The sequence below is a fragment of the Idiotropiscis lumnitzeri genome, chromosome 12 (genome assembly GCF_059441095.1).
Source record: "Idiotropiscis lumnitzeri isolate Australia: NSW breed Sydney's pygmy pipehorse chromosome 12, RoL_Ilum_1.0, whole genome shotgun sequence".
NCBI lineage: Eukaryota > Metazoa > Chordata > Actinopteri > Syngnathiformes > Syngnathidae > Idiotropiscis > Idiotropiscis lumnitzeri.
Window position 1 is genome coordinate 5,473,895 of NC_142402.1, and position 20,379 is coordinate 5,494,273.

Genomic DNA, 20,379 nt, shown 5'->3' on the forward strand with positions numbered 1-20,379 from the left:
GTCGAACAGGTGTGAGTTTGGGTGGGTATGTGACTCCTCCTGGATGAGAATGAGCTGGTTCAGTGGACAATTGGCAAATGAATCACACTCTCGTCAATAATAGCCCACAAACACAAGTGTGCGCACGCCTGCTTTAAAATGAATGACAGGTCAAGCTGCAAGCTGGTGTTTTGATCTCATTCATAGAACCAACGTTATCTTCTTTCCTTTGTGCCGGTGAATTTGTGCAATCAAAATATGGACCGACGTGGAATATTTATTTTGGCCATCATTGTCAGGATGATGGAAGGGGAGTAGGAGGCAGCAAGACGAAGATTCTCAAGAGAAGGGCAAAACATGGGTCCATGTCCCCAGAAAAAAGCCCTGATAGCTCTGGCATGTGTCCTTGGCATTGTATGGAGTAACATGTAACTGACTATGAATGACGTAGAAGATACATACACAACTTGTGCAAACACACATTAAAAATGTTACAATTCCATTGGGATTACATTGATTTAATCAATTCTTGTCAATTCAGGATAGTATCAGAAGAATTACCTCTCACACTTCTCTTTAAGGTTATCCCATTTCTTTTTGGGCTTCTTTCGTCACGATGAAAAATTTCGTTGCATTAACAAATCCCCTGGAAGGCAAAATGAAAATGATTTAATAAGACAACTTTTTTCGTTCTAAATGACAATATGGATGAGATACATATTGACAACTTTTACATAATTTCTAATGACACTTGCAAATTAATGATTAACAAGGGGATCAGACTATACTCAGAGCCATGTGTCTTGATATGAGTTTCTTTGCCCCATAAAAAGACCCCGGTGATGTCCCACCAGTCAATCAGGGCCTGGCTTTCCTCAGGGGTCCCTGATATTATGTAACATTCATGAATGAATAATCTTTAATGTGGCCTCATCATAAACTGTACACATTGAGGTCGTTATGTTCGTGGTTTTAGTGAAGCACGGTTAACATCGTTTGGTTGATTAAATTATTGAATTAGTTGCGTTGTGTTTCGACATGGAAAATTAATACACAGGCAAACCGAACTTTCTCAGGGATTCCGCAACTGGTCAGTATGTTTCACTTATGTCATCCCTGAGGGGTTAGCTTTACTGCTACAAAGGTTACAAATACTGCTTTGACGCAACAAACTTGGACAAAGAGGGATTTTCTGAGTTGGTTGATTGTTTTTCAGGAAACTGCTTGTTTAAAATGTATCGATTACATTTACTTACGCTGCCATTTTTTCAGTTGTACGAAATGTATCTTGGGATGTTTTCCCAATCAAGCCTTCACTTGTAATTTACACCGGTTTAGCTTCCAAGAATAACATCCAAACTGATGACGTTTCAAGAGATCACAAGGACGTATCTTTAACCGATGATGTGCAAACACATTTTGAAACATGTAAACTGTGAAATACTTGCAAAATATTTGCTATTAATATATTACATTTTTGATGGCACACTTTTCAATGCCTGTATCAAAGCTTCACTATACTAGCCCAACAATATTAAATATTAAGCAAACAACAAAATAACCACATAGTGTTTGTTTTCCAGTGCAAAAGGCACTTTTGCATAAAAATGACAATTCAAGGATGGCACAAAACTACTGAACAAGAAACCAACATAAAGTGGAAGAATTCTTTTTTTTATTTTTTTTAACAAAACTCGACTCATTCAAAATGTTAATATAATGTAAATAATTATCATGCCTACTCATGTTGTGGTCTAGGGCAGTATAAGGCTGTCGTGACGGTGTAAACGCAACCGTGACATGTCTGCCATGTTGTGCTAATTGTTGTTTTTACAACTTAAAATTATAGTTGATTCGTCCATATTCAAAGTTCGGCATCCATTGATTCACATTTTATTTCTTGGATTTTTTTGTTTTTTCCAGGGTTTTCGTCCCCTTTTCCACTCTGTTCTTTGTAGAAAACCTACAATGAATGTTCATTGGGGAATTCTGAAGAATATTTTGGGATTGTAAAAAAATAAAATAATAAAACCCTTCTCTTCCCCACCACAACCCTCCAATGTATTTTACATGAAATTTGGATTTATTAAATGAAGGGTCCACTCAGAGTGCAGGCCACCAGTTGCCCATCTCTCACCTACTGCATTAGGAACAGTCTTATGGGTAGTTTCACATTTTTTTTTATCTTTTGGCTGTTTTTTTTCACAGTTCCCTTCCTTGTATCAGAAGCTTGGCTCTGCTCATGTCCACATTTGCAATTTGTTTTTTTGACCTTTATCTATTTCTTTCCCTTTCTGTCTACTACAACCACATCATGACTCCATTTGGCTGCCTAGATTCTGTGAGTCTCTGCCACAACGCAATAACCACTGCATCTGCACTGCAGGGGTGGGCAATTGAGAGTGTTGGTGGAGAGGGGAAGGCGTTGTCGAGGAGACGTGGGAGGCGGTTGCCATAGTAACTAAGCCACTCTGTAAGTGAGGGATGGAGGAATAGAGAAGGAGTGGACTGGGTGTGACAGTCGGTGAGGTTGAAGATTAAAAATAGAAACAGTGTGACAAGATCCCCAACCGTTCTGTCCCTCCCACAGCCCCCACCCTTTCTGTCTCTTTTCCCGGCACCACAGGCAGGCAGCTGTAGCATCCTCTGTCTCCTCTTGGCTCCCATGTCTCCAGCTGCTCAGAAATATCTGACCTTCATAAAGATAATTTACAATGACCTCTATTAGTATGTGTGTGTAGAAAACATGAAAAAAAACTCCATATCAATTTCATGTTATTTTAACCATTCCCATATGCTTTCAATTACATCATCTCTTGTCATCAATGTCTGTCACATTTTTTAAAAAAGAGACAGCACTGACTGCAGGCCTGTATATGCAGGTGCAGTGACGTTTTGCTTGGCTAAACAAGGATGTCTCAGAAAATATGGTTTGAATGATGGCAATTTGTCTTTCTCTTTTTTTGCAATACGCAAGCAATCCACTTTGATTCATTTTAGACAAATGGCATTTATTAACCCAAACCATTACCCCAGCCTTTTTAAAAAACTCAAATTCTAAAGAAATTGGAACATTGTGGAAAACATAAATAAAACAGGATAGAATGATTTGCATATTATTTTCAACCTATATTCGAATGATTACAAAGACAAGATATTCAAAGGGGAAGTCAACCCAAACGTTTTCTTTTCAGAACATATTCAATACAGTTCCACTAGTCTAAATAGGGAATTCTGGTTAATATTGGGTTTGTGGAATATGAGTTAAGCAATAAAATTCACCTGTTTTTAGCCATCTCAGGGGGCAGCCATTTCGTCACAGTTGCTCAGGACTTAGCAGCTCCAGAGAACAGGTGATCATCATAATGTCAGAAAGTCTTTCCAATAGGAAAGGTTTTGGCAAGAGATGTACTGCCATTTTGTTTTTGTTTTCAGTTCAGCAGGATCATTCTGCCTTGTATCATTTGAGCATTTCTATGCTTCAAATCTGCAGCGGTACTTCAGTTCCAGGAATTTTCCAAAAGGGACTGAATTTCGCAAGCACAAGTTCCTCCGTTTGAGAGGTCTGGCAGAAAAGTAGACACAATTGTTACCAAAATGAATAAATCAATCATCTTAACTAGCTTGGAGAACAAAAGCCAAACAAAGAGGGGGAGTTTATCCAAATGTGCAAAGAATAGCAAGGGAGTGAGCGGACGGGATGAGGGCACATTTGTATGACGTGGCTCTTTGCAGTAACAATAAAAATTGAGGCTCTTAACCTCTGATTGGTTGACCACCCCTGATGGATTATACACAGTTGACTCATTTTCCTCCTTCTATTTTTAAGATGAAAATTGGGGATTGCTCCCATTCATTTGACTGTAACCGGCATGGAACATGAGCCGCTCGTGGATATTCTTACAACAAGTTTCACTATTTCATCCACAGGTACATGTGGAATTATAAATATGTGTAAGTGTTTTCTTTCACTTGGCAACACGTGGTGGGTGGTTGCTCGCTTATGAAGCAAAAATTAATTATTTACGTATATAAAAGTTCCCAAGCTTTTAATTGGCTGTGATTTGTGACATCTGACGTCCTCCTACTGCAGTTCAAATTTTAAATCGCCACAAAACCAATGGCCGAGATTCCGCTGTTTGTAAAATATTGTGGCAGAACCACACACAGAGTGCGAGTGTTAAATGGCGTTCCTTCGCATCGCTCAGTTGGCAGCCACCCTTTGTCTGCAATGAGAACAGATTTGATGAATAGAACAGTATTGACATCACACTAGCAAGAATAAGAAATAAAAGTACCGTATTTTCACGCCATTAAGGCGCACCACATTAAAAGGTGCAGTCTCAGTTACGGGTGCTATTTCTGTATTTTAAACATCGATAAGGCTGACCACATTATTGGTCGCAGGCATTGTAAAACATACACTAACTTAAAACTGCGCTGCCTGCCAGTCTCATCCAACGCCGCTTGCAACTTCACTTTGAACACTCTGTTTACACCGATGTCCAATAGTTGGGAGTTTGTTCGTCAAGCCTCCTGGAATGATGGCAAGCGCCAAGTTCAATTGCTGCGCCATACAGTACACCGGTACCTACTGGGGCAGAGCTTTTAGAATTCTGTTTCACACGCACCCTTCCCCCTTTAACGTCCGCTGCTGTCCTTAGTCACGTCAGCCTTTCCTCTGCATAAGCAGCGTGTCAGCAGGAAATGCTCGAGGTCCTTCAAATGGAGCTCTCATCAAAGTCACACAACAACATTTACGGATTTTGGAACTCGTTGCACACATAAAGCGCGTCGCAATATAAGACACTGCTTGCATTTTGGAGAAAATTTATGACTTTTAAATGAGCCTTAAGTTAGTGAAAATACGATACTAATATCAGTTGGAAGAGTAGAAATGAACGTTAAAAAATAGCTGAGTTTGGTGTTTTGCCTTTGCTTGAATTCAATTAACAGTGGTTTATTGGAATATTATTACCAAAGGGCCATTTATGAAATGGCCATTTTACAACCCTGCTCAGCAATCAAGCCTAATGACTCTCCACAGATGGCTCTCCACATCATCACAAGATTTGTGTTACACAAGGCCATGTGTGCGACATTTTTGTTGAGAGGGTCAGACTTAATTCAAATCCGCTAATAGAGATTTAAGCACAAGGAAAACTATAACTTGTATTAACTGAGTATCGAATACAGTATATGTAAGTATTTCAATCCATTCATCCATCTTCTATGCTCACAAGTGTCATGGGTGTGCTCGAGCAGTGATTTTCAAAATGTGGTCCAGGAGGCTCTCTCTGGGGGTATGCAAAATGATCATTGAATATCGTCGCAAGCCAGCAGTTACATTGAGCAAATTTTTCACGAGTTCTGTAATTTCCAATTGTTAGGGAGGTCATAAAGATAATCAAGTGTGATTTGTGACTGGACAAGGGAGTGGAGGGCTGGGAAAAAAAGGAAGCAGTGAGGAAAGTTTATATTGGCGACACGACGATTGATAATCACAAGGAATCCAGCACTAGTTTATTGTTTAGACATGTATATGGTTGACAGTAATCATTTATTTTTAAGTAAAGAATGTGTTGATAGCTCACTGGTAGTCCTGGTTCCTTCGACCAAGCTAAGGCAGCACTAAGAGGATGAGAACGGGGCAACCATGTGTTGACAGTTGCTACTGTGGGTGCCCGAGATCACGGAGCCCTGCTTGTAGTCAGTGAGAAAAAAAAAAAACATTATTTTGTATGTTTAGCATGATTACAGTTAAGATTTTCTATGGAAAAATAATAGCAGCCTCTGTGATTTTTGCTGCATTTAACTATAAATATTTTGTATTGATTGTTTAAGTGTAAAATGTTTAAAAAAAAAATAAACGCAATTTATATTGTATTGTAAAATGGTAATCAATTACAATTTAAGATAAGCACACAAACCATCGTAATTTAATGATGTCACTGTATTCAGTCACTTCTGTTGACAAGAAGGAACAGCCTCATCACACTTGTCACAGTAATTGCAAGTGTTGACTTGCGAATCTCTCTCTGTGTCCCCCAGTCTAAATCAACATATAAAAGGCGGTGTGCCAGTTGAGCAACCATGACAGCCATTGGTCTGTATTTGAACATGGCTGTTTAAAAGTGCATGTGACTGCATGCAACTGTGTGGTCTCACATACGCTTGTGCATGTTTGTCGCTAGGGACCAGACGAAATTTAGCGCCAGCGAATGAGGGAATATTCCTGGTTGTCATGTGACCGTGTGATGTCAGGAAAGGGAGCGAGAGAGAGGGAGAAAAAGAGCGAGAGCAAAGTGTAATTTATCCCCACAGCTGATCTGTGCAGTGCTCGGAGAGGAAGCAAGAGAACCAGACGCGCATTCGCTCTTATTAGACTTCTTTTGGCTGACTTGTTAAGACATGCACATACACTTTGCATGCATGCACCTCTCACACTTCAGCTCAATTGCGCACTCAAACCACTTCAAGGCATCACCTTGAACAGGATGTTTTTCCCCCCTCCCTTTTTTAAGCTCTAATCATTTAGAGCATTTTTCCCTTCTGGACAAGACCTTAATGACCTTAACTGGATACTTACAAGCAAGAAGAAAAAGAAAGGAAGAAGGACTCAAACAACAGAAAGGACCACGACGGAACAAAAGGGGTTAAGTAACAAAACTGCACGAGAAAAGGACGGACACGACAACCGGACAATGTCCTTTTTGTCTGGCTCACAGTGGCAGGAGCCTGGCATTATAGCTGGTAACAAGGGATGCAGACAACCTCCCAATGGGCATCAACAGCAGCAACCGAAACCTGCAGTTGTACTCTCAGCCGCCAACATCCCTGCGGTCTTGGCCTCCTCTCCACTCTCACCCTCCAGCTCGGCCTCTGCCCACCACAGTGACTTGCATTACCCAGGCCAGATGGCCCCAGAGGGCAAATTCAATGTGACTTCAACTGAAGAGGAATTGAGATTGGGGTGTGGCAGAACATCTTCAGGATTAACACCAGGGATTCTGGGTCTAAATATGCCTGTGCTGATTGAGGAGAACAAACCAACAGGTGGGAGATTGAAGGAGGAAAAACAAAGGGAAGGTGTTTCACTTGGGAGTGCAGGACAAACTCCCTGTAGCCCTGTTTCTCCCTATTCCTCCGCTTCCTCTTCATTAATGTCTCCTTCAGTTTCACCTGGGAAATTATTCACCTCTGGTCTGGAACTTAAGCCTGGATCAAACATTGACTTTGTACCAAACCTACGGGAGAACTTGAACTGTTCAGTCCCAAGCAGCGATGGAGTTTCCTTTCAACGATCGCAAGAAGTTAGACAAGAGCAACGCACACCTATTTTTCCAAAACAGGCATCTGCGTTTGAGGAAGCAAGTGGAAATTCATGTTCAGGAGATAAGAGGATTCCGGAGAATGCAGCTTGTTTTTCTCCATTTGAACATAGTTTGGAAGAAAAAAAACCTGGCTGCGTGATTGAAGACGCAGGGGTCAAGTCACCTATAGGGGGGCAAAATTCTGATAAACAACCTGCTGCTCAATCTATCGCCAACCCAACAGGAAGTAACATGATATCATCTCCGAGGCTCACGGTATTCCCTGCTTCATCTAACCAAGCTCACGACACTGCGGAGGGAAGAGTGACTGAAAAGGTCGGGTTGGCCGCCCCACCTTGCACAGTTGGAAAAGAAAGTAAGAATGCAAAGTCACAAGAGTCAAATCATAGTGAAGACCGGAAAATGGCATCAGATGTTACCGTAAATAGTGAGACAAAAAATAATCACGCCAACGAGCTGCCCCAGCGAAGTGTGGTCAGACGAGCAATGTCTGACTGTTCTCACCTTTCTGTCCCCACATTAAATGCTGAAATGGGCCTCAACAGTATGGCAGGTTCATCAGCAATAATGCCGAATTTTACCAACTTTGCCGTGACGGGAACAGCATGTCCACTCAGGGTGCCCTACCCGCACATGGCGGTCCGGCGCTCGCTCACAGTGACAGACGCAACGGAAGCCTCAACTGCAATGGCCTCAATGTTGTCGTCACCATTAATGATGGCACCTGTGTTGCCATCATCTCCACCACCTCGGAGACATCATGGGAGTTGCGAGAGCAATGTTTTAATTTCTGTGCCTACCCCAGCAGGTATGTATATCCACTGACATGCTGTTACCAAAACGTCCATTGGAAAAATATTGTATGTCCATTGGGAGTCTATCAACCCACAACTCTAATATTGGCATTGTAGCAAAGACATGGGCTCTAGAGTATTTTTTTACTGAATTGACAGCCATTTCTTTTGAAAAACCTCTTTATTTCCTATACAAAATATGATCTCACTTGTCTCTGAGGATAACTTCATTTGTATGACTCAAAGGTACTTCCATACCAAAGGGGACATTTGCGTCATAGTTTGTTGTTGCCTATTTTTTGGGGAAAGCCTCTCTCCTATACCAGTAGTAGATAAGTGAAATCTTATTATACAGTAAACCTACACATGTCTGTTGTTCGGCACCAACGGATTCACGTTCATGTTTTTTTTTATTTTATTATTGCTTTTTTAACATTTTTTGGTCTTTTTTTTTTTGTTTTGTGTCAGTTTTTACTGTTTTTTTTTTTACGTTTTTTCATAGAATAGTGAATATTTTAACGTTTTTTTCCTATTTTTTTAATAATTTGCTGGTTATGATCTTTTTTTCACAGTGCATTTTTCATAACCGTTAATTATTCGTGGATTAGTGCACTTCTCCGGCCGGCCCAGTCCCTTTCCCCAATGAATTGCGGGGGTCAACTGTTATATGGTGTGGTTTAATGATATAATTTGCTGTAAAACATTTTTTTTCTTATGCCTTAAAATAAACCAACGAACAAACAAACCAATTTCATACAAATTTGAGGTTTGTTCAACATTTTTTTTCTTCTTTCTACAGAATAATGTACACTGTTAAAACAAAACATTTTGAACATCAACATATAATACAAGCAACCCTTTGTACTGTAAATTTTCATATTTTAAACTGTACTCAGGAGCAAACAAATTGAATCAACAAATGTTTCTGAACGGCTCATCTTCACTAAGTTGTACTAAGGTGTCCTACACTTATGAAGAAAAATTACCTCGAACAGTCTTGGCATGGCCTCAAAAGGTTGATTTGTGCTTTTGTTTCCCTAACCGCGTAAACGTAGTTGGTTCAGTGCGTCACAAATTAAAGGTAATATTTTTTTACCTCTAAATTAGCCACTGATTAAGGCAAAGTGAACATTTCTATCAATACTGTCATTACAGCTGCTTTCAAGTATTCTCAAGTTTTGCCCTGCCAACGCCACGACAAAACGAAGGAAGCAGGCAGGGCAGAAAAAAAACAAGTTGAGAACTAATGTACTCTAACCAGGGTCTTCACGCAAGGCAGCTTTGAACCCCTCATTCTCTGGTGTGATCTTGCCGACGGCGTGGAAAAAAGAAGAGATGAAGGCGTGAAAAAAAAAAGAAAAAACATGTTTAGAACCAGCATGCTTACCGGGTTTTCCCACTGCTGTGGGCGCTTTGAAGCGTATTATTCTCAGGTGTGATTTTGCGAACGTCACAGAGACAAAGAAGGAAGAGAGGGGGGATGTATAAAAAAACAAAACAAAACAAAAAAAACATGAAATCTAGCCAGTGTTAAGTGCATCAAGATAGGTAAGATTGTGCATGGGTTTCACTTTCAGCCATTTTATTTGGGAATACAATAGCGTTAGCGAGGTTTCAACCTTGTTTACCTTCACTATGTTCAAAATGGCCTCCACACTCAACAATGTATCACGGTTCTCAGAGCATACAGAACTGTATACTCTAAAAACAGTTGGGTTAAAAATGGGCCGATCCACTACTTGGGTTATTTTGACCCAACTTTCTCGTTGTTTTTGCAGAAAACAACCCCAAAATTTGGTAGTTTGTACAAAACAACCTAAATTTTGGGCTGAACTATATCAGAAAAAGAATGTGGGTCATATTGACCCAATTAGTGAATTTGTCCAATTTTTGTCGGTTTTTAGAGTGTATGTTAAAAGCCTAAGTCTAAAATGTTGCAGTGATTTACAAGCAGATACACCGTATTATATCCTCAAGTAATTTTTCTTATTCTGGATTCAATTCAAAAACCAAAGTTCCACCGTATATGATTTCAATTACAGGTAACCCTTGCCTCATTTATCACTATATCTTTGTATTGGTTGCACTGCAGACATATAAAACATGACTACTGCAAAAAAAAAAAAAAAAAACATTGTTTCACATGCTGACAGGAACAAAAAATATCAAGCAAATAAAAGTTAATCCATGCATGCAGTTTTATTTCCTCTGTTCTAGTCTCCTCCAATACTCTTATTAGTATACAGAATTATGTATAGCTAGCAGATCTGTTTCGAGACGGCAATTATCAAGAGAAAGCTTGGACATTGATTAGACATTGACTGCATTCATTCAAATATAGAGCAGCTATTTTGAGCAGTCTCTGTGCACGCACACACACACACCCACACACACGCACACGCACGTATGTGTGTCGAGATGAAGATTCTCTTCAAGATTTTAAAAAGATAGCAACACAGACAGCAGGAACTGCATCTGCGTCTTTTCAGTCAGTGGTTGACCTGACATGCTTCTCACTACAGTTTTACCAAAAATAATCAGGTCGTTAAACATATGCTAATCTATATACCTTCACTGTGAATCTTTTACACAGACTGAAACTTTATTGCAGAATTATAAGTAGATAAGACATATGAATTCTAAAATCCTACTTTCTCACTTTTATACTTTTTCCACATTTTGATTGAGTTAGTGCTATATATATATATATATATATATATATATATATATATATATATATATATATATATATATATATATATATATGTCAGAGGTCGTGGGATCGATTCCGGCGTCGGCCTTCCTGTGTGGAGTTTGCATGTTCTCCTCGTGCCTGCGTGGGTTTTCTCCGGGTACTCCGGTTTCCTCCCACATTCCAAAAACATGCATGGCAGGTTGATTGGACAGTTTAAATTGCCCCTAGGTATGAGTGTGAGTGCGGATGGTTGCTCGTATATGTGTGCCCTGCGATTGGCTGGCAACCAGTTCAGGGTGTCCCGCACCTACTGCCCGAAGATAGCTGGGATAGCCTCGAGCAACCCTAGGTAGAAGAAGCAGTACAGATAATGGATGGATGGATTTTGTTGTTTCATATCGCTGGGCCAAACCCCATCAGTCACAATTTAATAAATTTCATATTTTGTCAAAAATCTCTATTGGGCAGTCTACACATGTGGAAGTTAATTTCACAAATTATTGACAACTGTAAAGTGTTGAAAATGATGATGTAATGCTGCTAGTTAAATCGTTTCCTGTAGTGTCTATTTTGGAGGTGCAAGGTTTTGGCCCGACACCAGCAATATTCTTTTTCACTTCAAGAATTTTCATCCTCTCAATTTATAATACCTATGGATTATTGCTGGGAATAAGCAAGAGCCATTTCTTCTCATACAGTAAACCCCGGAGTACTTGTATATAATTTTCTTTCTTAAAAGTTTTTGGGGTTTTTGTTTTTGTTTTTAGGGGTAGCAAATCCCCATTTATCTTTGCATATTTGGGGCATAACAACATTTTTTATCCAATTTTTATTGGTTTATGAGAATATTTAATTTTACTTTATTTTTTGTTCCACTACATTTCAGCGGGTGTCAGTCACCGTAAACATGAAGTATCGCTAGTCACATGCTGGCCCAGTCTCTATCCCCCAGGAATAGCGAGTTTCCACTCTATAATTTTATATTTTAAAATTACCATTCACTACTAGATGGCAGACGTCGCTTAATTGCACTTGCACTGAGTCTTATACTGCTCTATTCAACGTGAGTATGCATAATTATTTTTGGCTGGCTTTGCCATGATATGCAGGACAAACGTAGTAGTACCTCAATAAAATGAAAGGTTTGAGTAAGTTGATCTTCTTGAAAAAATTTGCAAAATGAGGTATTGCTCATCATGTTGGTTTGCTGTTCATCAGTTTAGTGCCAGCCTTGAATGATAACTTTTGCAAGAGAGCCTTTTGCACAAAGAAAAAAATTCATAGTGTGGTTATTTTGTTGTTTGTTGTTGAATCATGGATCTTTGATCTTGCATACGTTGAGGAACTTATTATGAAAAATTAAATGTATTAAGAGCATTTTTTTTCCCGTATGCACATAATTTTGTCGTTTGTCAATATTTAAAATGTATTTTTTGTCACACAGTACACATGGTTAGCCAGAGTGCTTGTACATATTTTTATATATTTTTACATATTTGGTAAGAAAAATGGCTTCATACAATTTAAAAAAAATGGCCTGGTGGCATCTACCCTGAGAAGGGAATTATACTCCCCAAAAAAATATTTAATTAGGTGATCAATTACTGCCTGACCACACATCTAACAGTGATCGATGTTCATCAGCAAAGCCTGTGTCTGATTTTGGCTTCAGGCTGACCTCATTGAAACACACTAGTAGAAACTCATTAACTTCAATTGGTTTTGTTTGAAGGTAGCCAGTGATGTGGAAGGTGTCAAATGATCTCCCTCATTATTATAGAAGCACAACAAAAATAAATTGGCAAGTGGGTCGCACAGCGTTCACGGAACGAAGATGAGCACAAAGCAAAATGGTGCGACATTAAGGCTGGGCGTAAGCAGATGTCCGGTATCTCTGTTATGTAAGCTATGATCCTTGAAGCAGAAACAGAAGCAGCGAGCCTGGCTCTTTCTGCCCATCTAAGCTTGCATAATTAGCATACCAGTCTTTTTGTAAATGAAAAATGTCATATGAAATGTGACTAATTATTCTCACTGTAGTGTCTTACATTAGGGTTCAGAGTTGTATTCAATTATGTCCAAACTTTGAAGCACACTAAAATTATCACATTGATTTCTTTTGTCTCATCTTGTATTATTTATTATGACCGTTCGTTTTGATCAAAAACATGAGTTGATTTGGGTTTTTTAGCTTCCGAGACTTTATTCGTTGCCGGTTGAATTTGATTGTTTATTTACCTCTGTCTTTGAAAAATATATATTGATTGGGATATATATTTGAGCATGTAATTTTCGTCCACGGTTGATTAAAAGCCAAAATAAATTTGTACTTGTACTCCCAATTCTTGTTTAAGAAAAATCATTGACGATGTATGCAGTCATGCCACTGACGGAAAAGAAGTTGATGCCTCTATGTAAACTTCTGATGGCAACTATCGATTGGTGACCGTCAGATAATCTTCCATTTTCTTTGGCAAGGCCAGAAAAAGCGGCCTTCAATGATATATATTTATATTTAAATTCCCCAAAGCCTAATTGGGAGTAGGTTTTTTTTTTAGTTTTTTTTTTAACAAATTTATGTTGGAAAATTGGATGAAATAGGCTGACACTAATTTTATCATTCTTACTTTCTCAGTGAAAGTTGACAAGGACAAGACAGACATCTTGTCCAGCAAGACAGAAAAGATGGATGCCTTTGACAAGAAGGAGATAGCGGAGAAGCAGAACAAAGACAACTGCCCTGACAAGAACCTGAAGCCTGAGAAGATTCTGAAAGATGAACAAAAGATAGACAAGATGAACATTGAGAAAAACAACAAAGTCAGTGAGAAGGCAGAAAAGACGGACAAGCCAGAGAAGACCAACAAGGAGGATAAGAAAGAAGAGGAAAAGAAGCTGCCTGAAAAGAAGGACGAGAAAGGAGGAAAAGGAGTGGCCAAGTCTCCACCAGGCAATGCCAGCAAGACCCTGCCAAGTCCTGACAGCAAGAGCAAGGTGGATCTTACACACACACACACACACACACACCCCTACACAGCCTCACACATACACGGTATAACTCATGCAGTATTTCCTCACACGCTCAAGGTGTCAGATCTAGGAATAGCAAGGCACAAACACTTGGCTTCCCACACAAATGCACTTGATCTGAGGTTGGGCATCTGTCAAAGTCAATGTACTTCCAATTTTGCATGTCCCAAATGTGTATCCACCGGCAAGATTTAAAAAAAAAAATCCAACATTTAATTTTGATAAACTTTTACACAATGAAAATTCACCCGAGATACCAGTACTAAATTAATGTAATTATTTAATAGTGATTAAATCAACGTGTTTTACTGTAATAGTATATTATTATTATTATTTAGGTTATATACATTATTATTTTTTAAATATAATGAGAATGGTGAAATTGCCGCTGTTTTCAGGGGTCTGAAATTCCCCTTCATTACATTGAGTGCGCGAGTACATGTAGACTTTTATTTATTTTTTTTTTTACATAGTCCAACCTTGTAGATAGAGTTGTAACTCATGAAACGTCATTTTCACCAAAGTACTTATTTTGTCAGATAATTATATGCAATTGACTAAATTGACTGTTATTCACGAAAACAATACACGAATAACACCTTCTAGAAAAGGGATACCCAAGTCCGATCGTGGGTCTGCTCATCAGCGAGCTTTGTACAATTTGGACTGCTGCATATTTGGCACCAGCGTTTAGAATTTACTGCTCATTAAGACTGGAGCATGATGACACTTTGCTATTATGTTGATGAATAGGTTTCTATTTTTCAACTTGTAACTGCTCTGATTGGAGTGGTTGGATTGGGGTGGTTGAGTGGTGAGAACGTCTGCCTCACAGGCGAGGAATTTGCATGTTCCCCCTGTGCTTGTAAGGGTTCTGCACTCCCGATTTTTGCCCATTTTCCCAAAAACATGCATGTTAGAGTGATTGAAGACTTTAAATTGCCCATAGGTGTGAATATGAGTATGTTTGTCTTTATTATATTGACCTGCAGTTGTCTGGCAACTTGTCCAGTTTGTGCCCCGCCTCACTTGCAAGTCAGCTGGGATAGGCTCCAGCCCACCTGCAACCCTAATGAGGATAAGTGGTATAGAAAATGGATGGACTGTTGTTGCAATTGTAACGTGCTAGCTGTGCAATGGCATTGCTCACTCCATTTCTGCTTGTTCTTTTTCTATTTCTCTCCCTGTTTGATTTAATCCAATTGTTAATTTCTTCTTCCCTGTATCTTTTTTCTTCCTTTATTATTTCTTACTGTGTTCCTTTGGATCATTTTATTTTAATTGAACCATTAGACTGAGGTGGTTTCGACCAAAACAAATGCATCCAAATCTCGCCCATCCACACTTCCTACCAATGGCGAGGCCACCTCAGCCAAACGCCCTTCGCCAACCACGACCCCAGCTAATAAAAAAAGCCCTCTACCAAAGGCGGCAACGCCCACTTCTGCTAAGAGGCCTCCAATGGCAACTGGATCTGCAAAAGTAAGAAAGTCATTATTGTAACAGTATTGTAATTTTTACAGTGCATCTGGAAATGCTACACTTTTTACACATTTTGCTATGCAACACACTTTATTCCAAAATTGATTAAGTTACCTTCCCTCTACCTACAACATCCCATTATGACATGATTAAAGACACATTCAGGAAGTCTTGCTAATTAATAAAAAAGTAAAGTCACATGTATAATATGTATTTTGCTCAATACTGGCTTTAATTACAGCCTCAAGTCTTGATGATGCCACAATCCTGGAACATCTTTTTATCGCCGTTTTGCCCATTTCTCTTTGCAGCACACAAGCTCCATCAGGTTGCTGCATTGTTGTCTTTTCAAAACTCCCCAGAGATCATCAATTGTATTCAAGTCTGAACTCTGACTAGGCCACTCAAGGACATTCATAGAGTTGTCCTGAAGCGACTTCTTTGAAAGATGAGCTGTGAGCTTATTGTAATTATCCTGCTAAATGATGAGCTGTCTCTAAACTCTGAGGGCAAGAGCGGTCTGTAGCAGGTTTCTTTACAGGGGCTGTCAAAATCCGAGCGTTGACTCTGGAGATTTTTACATTAATGGCAAGATACTATTCAAGTACATACTTGTTGTTGAAAAAATTATTAATCGCAATTAATTATGGATTTTTTGCAATTAATTAGTTAACAATTTTTATTGCTTTATATATATATATATATATATATATATATATATATATATATATATAAATATGCAAAATATGTATATTAGTGCTGTCAAGCAATAAAAATTGTTAACTAATTAATTGCAAAAAATCCATAATTAATTGTGATTAATCTAGAGACAGCATTGGGAGTGGGTTCAATCCCGGCTCCGGCCTTCCTGTGTGGAGTTTGCATGTTCTCCCCGTGCTTGCGTGGGTTTCCTCCGGGGGCTCTGGTTTCCTCCCACATTCCAAAATCATGCATGGCAGCCGATTGAACACTCTAAATTGCCCCTAGGTATGAGCGTGAGCGCGGATGGTTGTTCGTCTCTGTGTGCCCTGCAATTGGCTGGCAACCAGTTCAGGGTGTCCCCCGCCTACTGCCTGAAGATAGCTGGGATAGGCTCCAGCACCCCCCGCGACCCTACTGTGGAGAAGCGGTACAGAAGATGGATGTTTATATATATATATATATATATATATATGGCCCTTCTCCCCTGATCACTCAGTTTTTAGATAGGCAGTCAGCTCTGGAATGAGTCCTGCTGGTTATGAACATTTTCCTTTTGGGATCAACTAAGCAGTTGACATCTATACCCTTTCACATGTCTGGGCCTCGAGACTATCCTGTTTTGGAGGTCGACATGCACTGTCACCTGTGGGACTTTACCTGTATATGAACAGGTATATTCCTTTGTCGTCCAAACCAAATGCACTGATAACAGGTTACTCCAATTAAGGTACAGACACATCTCAAGGATGATGAATGAAAAAAGGATGCACCTGAGCTCTAATTGGAGTTACAAGCCAATGGCTTTGAATGCTTGAGTACTAATTATTTCATGGTTTTATTTTTTTTATTTTTTTATTTTATTTCCTGAGCCCCTCAAGCCCCCCTAAAATGAAAGAAAACATGTCATGTCGTTTCATCGGGTTTTGTTCGTATCAGGGAAAACATTTCAGGGAAAAATATCTGTTTTGGATTATTGGCGTGGAAAAAGTGAAACATTGTGATGCACTGTATGTCACTGCCTATTGTCCTTTTGTAAAACTCCTTGTACCATCTTGAAATCACTTACACTCTTCTCCAGCATTTCTGTCGCTAAAGTTACTTTTCTTTGCTTTATGTCAGCAAATATTTTTTGGAAACAAATTTATCTTGCTGCTTCATGTTCTTATAATAACTCTGGTCAGCTAATTTTGTCTCCATGCTCTTCTCTGCACAATGCTGACCTTTGAAAGTGAATGAACCTTTATACACAGCTGCCTTCATAATCCATTTAGAAAGACAGACACACACACATACATACACCCCCCCCCCCACACACACACACACGCGGACAAAAACACAATCATGAATTCACATCTATTTTGGTTTGATTCTCAGACTCCTGAAAGTGGAGTAGCTGAGAAACGCCCAGCTGTGCAAAAGACTACTCCCACTCCTCGTTCAGTTGCCAATAAGAACAATTCCTCTGCTTCTACTGGGACCAAAACTGCTGGTAAATCAAAGCACACAAACAAGCACAGACATTAATCAAACAAAAATAAAAATTCTTATGTAGATGCTAAGGGGTCTTAACCTTTAAGTCAACTAGAGTAGAGTCTAACCGCTGGGGTAACACCATCCGTTTTGGGATGTTAGTGGATCCCTAATTTGTTTAGTTTTTGAAAGACTTTTTTTCCTTGATAATAACAATGAAAATGGACATAGTTTTGTAGTAATTTGGTAGACTGGCGCCCATGTGCTCGTGCAAAAACGGACATAACTTTATTTTTGTCGCAGCGCAAGTCTGGTCTTGCGTGTTAGGGGGCGTGTTGCGCCTGTCTGGGCGTTCCGGTGCACAAAGCAGCCATGCCCCGGACACCTGATAATTTGGTGAGATAAATTGAAATACACTACGAATTGCATTACTATAACTTGGCCTTTTACAACTAATGATAAATTAATGGGACAAAGCAAAACACATCCAAGTTGATTTAACATTCTGGCTTACTGCACGTAGCATTTTAATATGTGCATCAATATGATCTAACTCTTGTTTTGAAACTAATTTTTCTTGTGTTATGTGCTGTGTCACAGTGGCTAGCACATCTATCTCACAGTTGTGAGGCTAGGGTTTGAATCTGAGCTCTGGTCTTCCTGTGTGAAGTGTGGTGTTTATGGTTGTGCTTGCTGTACCACGCCTTCCACCCAAAGTCAGGTTGGATAGGTTCCTGCTCACCCACAACACTAATGAGGATGAGCAGTATAGCGCACAATATTCCCCATGGTTCTTATTTGTCTAAGTGGCGCTGTGACATTTGTGTGCTGCTTCCTTTTTACAGTAAACAAGAATGACAAGGCTGAGAACAAGTCAGGCGAAGCCAAGAAAAACAAACCTACTGGTGAGACACTTAACTCATACTAATACAAGATAAAGTCATCACAGCAAAAGGACAGTGTTAAGTAATCCTGATTGTGGATGTCAATGATCAGTTAGTGGTTTCAGATGTTACACTATATTACATTGAAACAAAATTGACAAACCTTGACTTCAATAAAGCTAAAGGTTTTTGAAGGAATCGCTGTTAAATCGAGAGAACAAAATCAACTTGAATTATCAATTCATCGTTTTAAGTGTTTACATTTGTTTTGTCTCTGTAGCTCGTCCACGTCCGACCTCCACCACCTCTCCAACGACTCCAGCTAACACAGCCGACGGTGAAACCGCTCCCACCCAACGTCGCCGGGTCATCACCAAGCCTCCTGTTCCCAAGCAAACCGCTCTGGAAAAGAAGCCAACAGTGCCCCGTGCTCCTCGGACCCTCAGGCCCATCAATGCGCCCACACCAGACCTGAAAAACGTCCGTTCCAAGATCGGGTCCACTGACAACATTAAGTATCAGCCTGGTGGGGGAAAGGTAGGTAACTTTTGCAATTCATGGCACAATGATTTCTACACAAATTGCTAATCAAAAGGGCTCCCTCCACACTAAATTCAAAGTTGCAGATTTTTTTTTTTTTTTGTCAGGGATATATCCTTACTAATGTGTACTATCAACTTGTAACTTACTAAAACTGGAAATTTGGCATCTTCAAAAATATTTTGCAAGGTTAATTTTTAATTATGACTCCCACAACTCAGTGATTTGCAACGACTAAACCCACAATACGATAAATATACAATAAGATCCCATTCTCGCACCAATATTGGCCTATTTAACACACCTATATTTATTTACAACATAAAAAAAATCCATATGAACAATATTTACATATTCCATCCTGTTTCTTATCCCATCTCCATTGAAATGATGATTCTCTGTTGAGTCCTAATTTTCGACCTTTGTATAAGCTCCCATTTGTATTGTTCCAACCCCAATCCTTCAGGTTGCACCTTACGCTGGTTTCACACCCTCAGTGATACTTCCACATTTTTTCTATACATGCATGCTATATTTACAGTGACAAAACTACACCCCTTTTCATTGTTTCATGTACACCTCATTATTTTTCCTCTCAGAATATTAATCCATTTGATCGTTATTCCACGGATTTGCCCACAATCGATTACTGCAGCTGTCTACTAATATTTGTTGTTCAGTATTATTACACCTGAGACCTGAGATCTTTTGTCACTTTCTTTAAATTTCTTATTCACAGTTTAGGATCAGTTTGGCCTGTTTAGTTTAAAATATTATCATCTTTTAACAATAAGTAGTTAAATATGTCCTTATATTAAGAAGTTGTAAGAATGTGAGAAAAAATAATTTCAGCCTTAAAACTTATCACTTACATATTAGCACATATAAATCAAAGATAGTTTGGTGGCAAACGGTGAAACAATTGAGTTGTGAGGGAAGAATCAGAAGTAAAAGTGATTTTTCTGGCCCTTTGATAGAGCAAGTCAAAGGATGGTGTGATAACATTTTGCATATTCTGCAAATCACTAGTGTTTTTCCTCCTATTCAAATGTCACCCTTTAATCATCATATCAGATTATGAATTGAAAGTTTCTATCTCGTATGTTAGTTAAGGTTAATGTAGTTCAAAATATATTTTTTTGTACTGCTGAATTGTCAGATCTTTCAAGTAAATTTATTCAGTATCTTGATGCCACATCAATTTGTATTCAGTTTAATTTTTCATTCTGGAGGTAGAGCTCAAAGTTATTGATCTCTCCACTTCACTGTTCTCTTTTGTTTGTCCCACCCTGTTGAAATGACAGCAAACAAAGGTGTTTGAAGAACACTTGTAGAAGATTGTGCGATTCTTTTTTTTTTTTTGTGAATGTGTAAATCCATTTTTCACCAGAGCTGAGTTAGACTGGCATTGGTATTTTCATAGACCAGCGCAGGCCTTTGGCACGGACAATCTTGTGGCGTGCTTCCAG

The 20,379-nt window shown here is 39.2% G+C and overlaps 1 protein-coding gene across 5 annotated transcripts in view; it reads left to right on the top strand.

Annotated features, from left to right (window-relative positions):
* The window catches only part of LOC148325599 (uncharacterized), a 73,065-nt gene that overhangs the window by 38,198 nt on the left and 14,488 nt on the right, over nucleotides 1–20,379 (top strand). For 3 of the 5 annotated variants that reach the window (XM_088310324.1, XM_088310326.1, XM_088310325.1), the window contains exons 7-11: nucleotides 13,438–13,796; nucleotides 15,126–15,314; nucleotides 17,391–17,505; nucleotides 18,332–18,391; nucleotides 18,651–18,907. In XM_088310324.1, coding sequence (XP_088166450.1) covers nucleotides 13,438–13,796; nucleotides 15,126–15,314; nucleotides 17,391–17,505; nucleotides 18,332–18,391; nucleotides 18,651–18,907 — 980 coding nt within the window. Of the gene's footprint in view, nucleotides 1–6,306; nucleotides 8,122–13,437; nucleotides 13,797–15,125; nucleotides 15,315–17,390; nucleotides 17,506–18,331; nucleotides 18,392–18,650; nucleotides 18,908–20,379 lie in introns of those variants that run through there. The other 2 variants (XM_088310329.1, XM_088310327.1) reach the window with 2 other exon arrangements.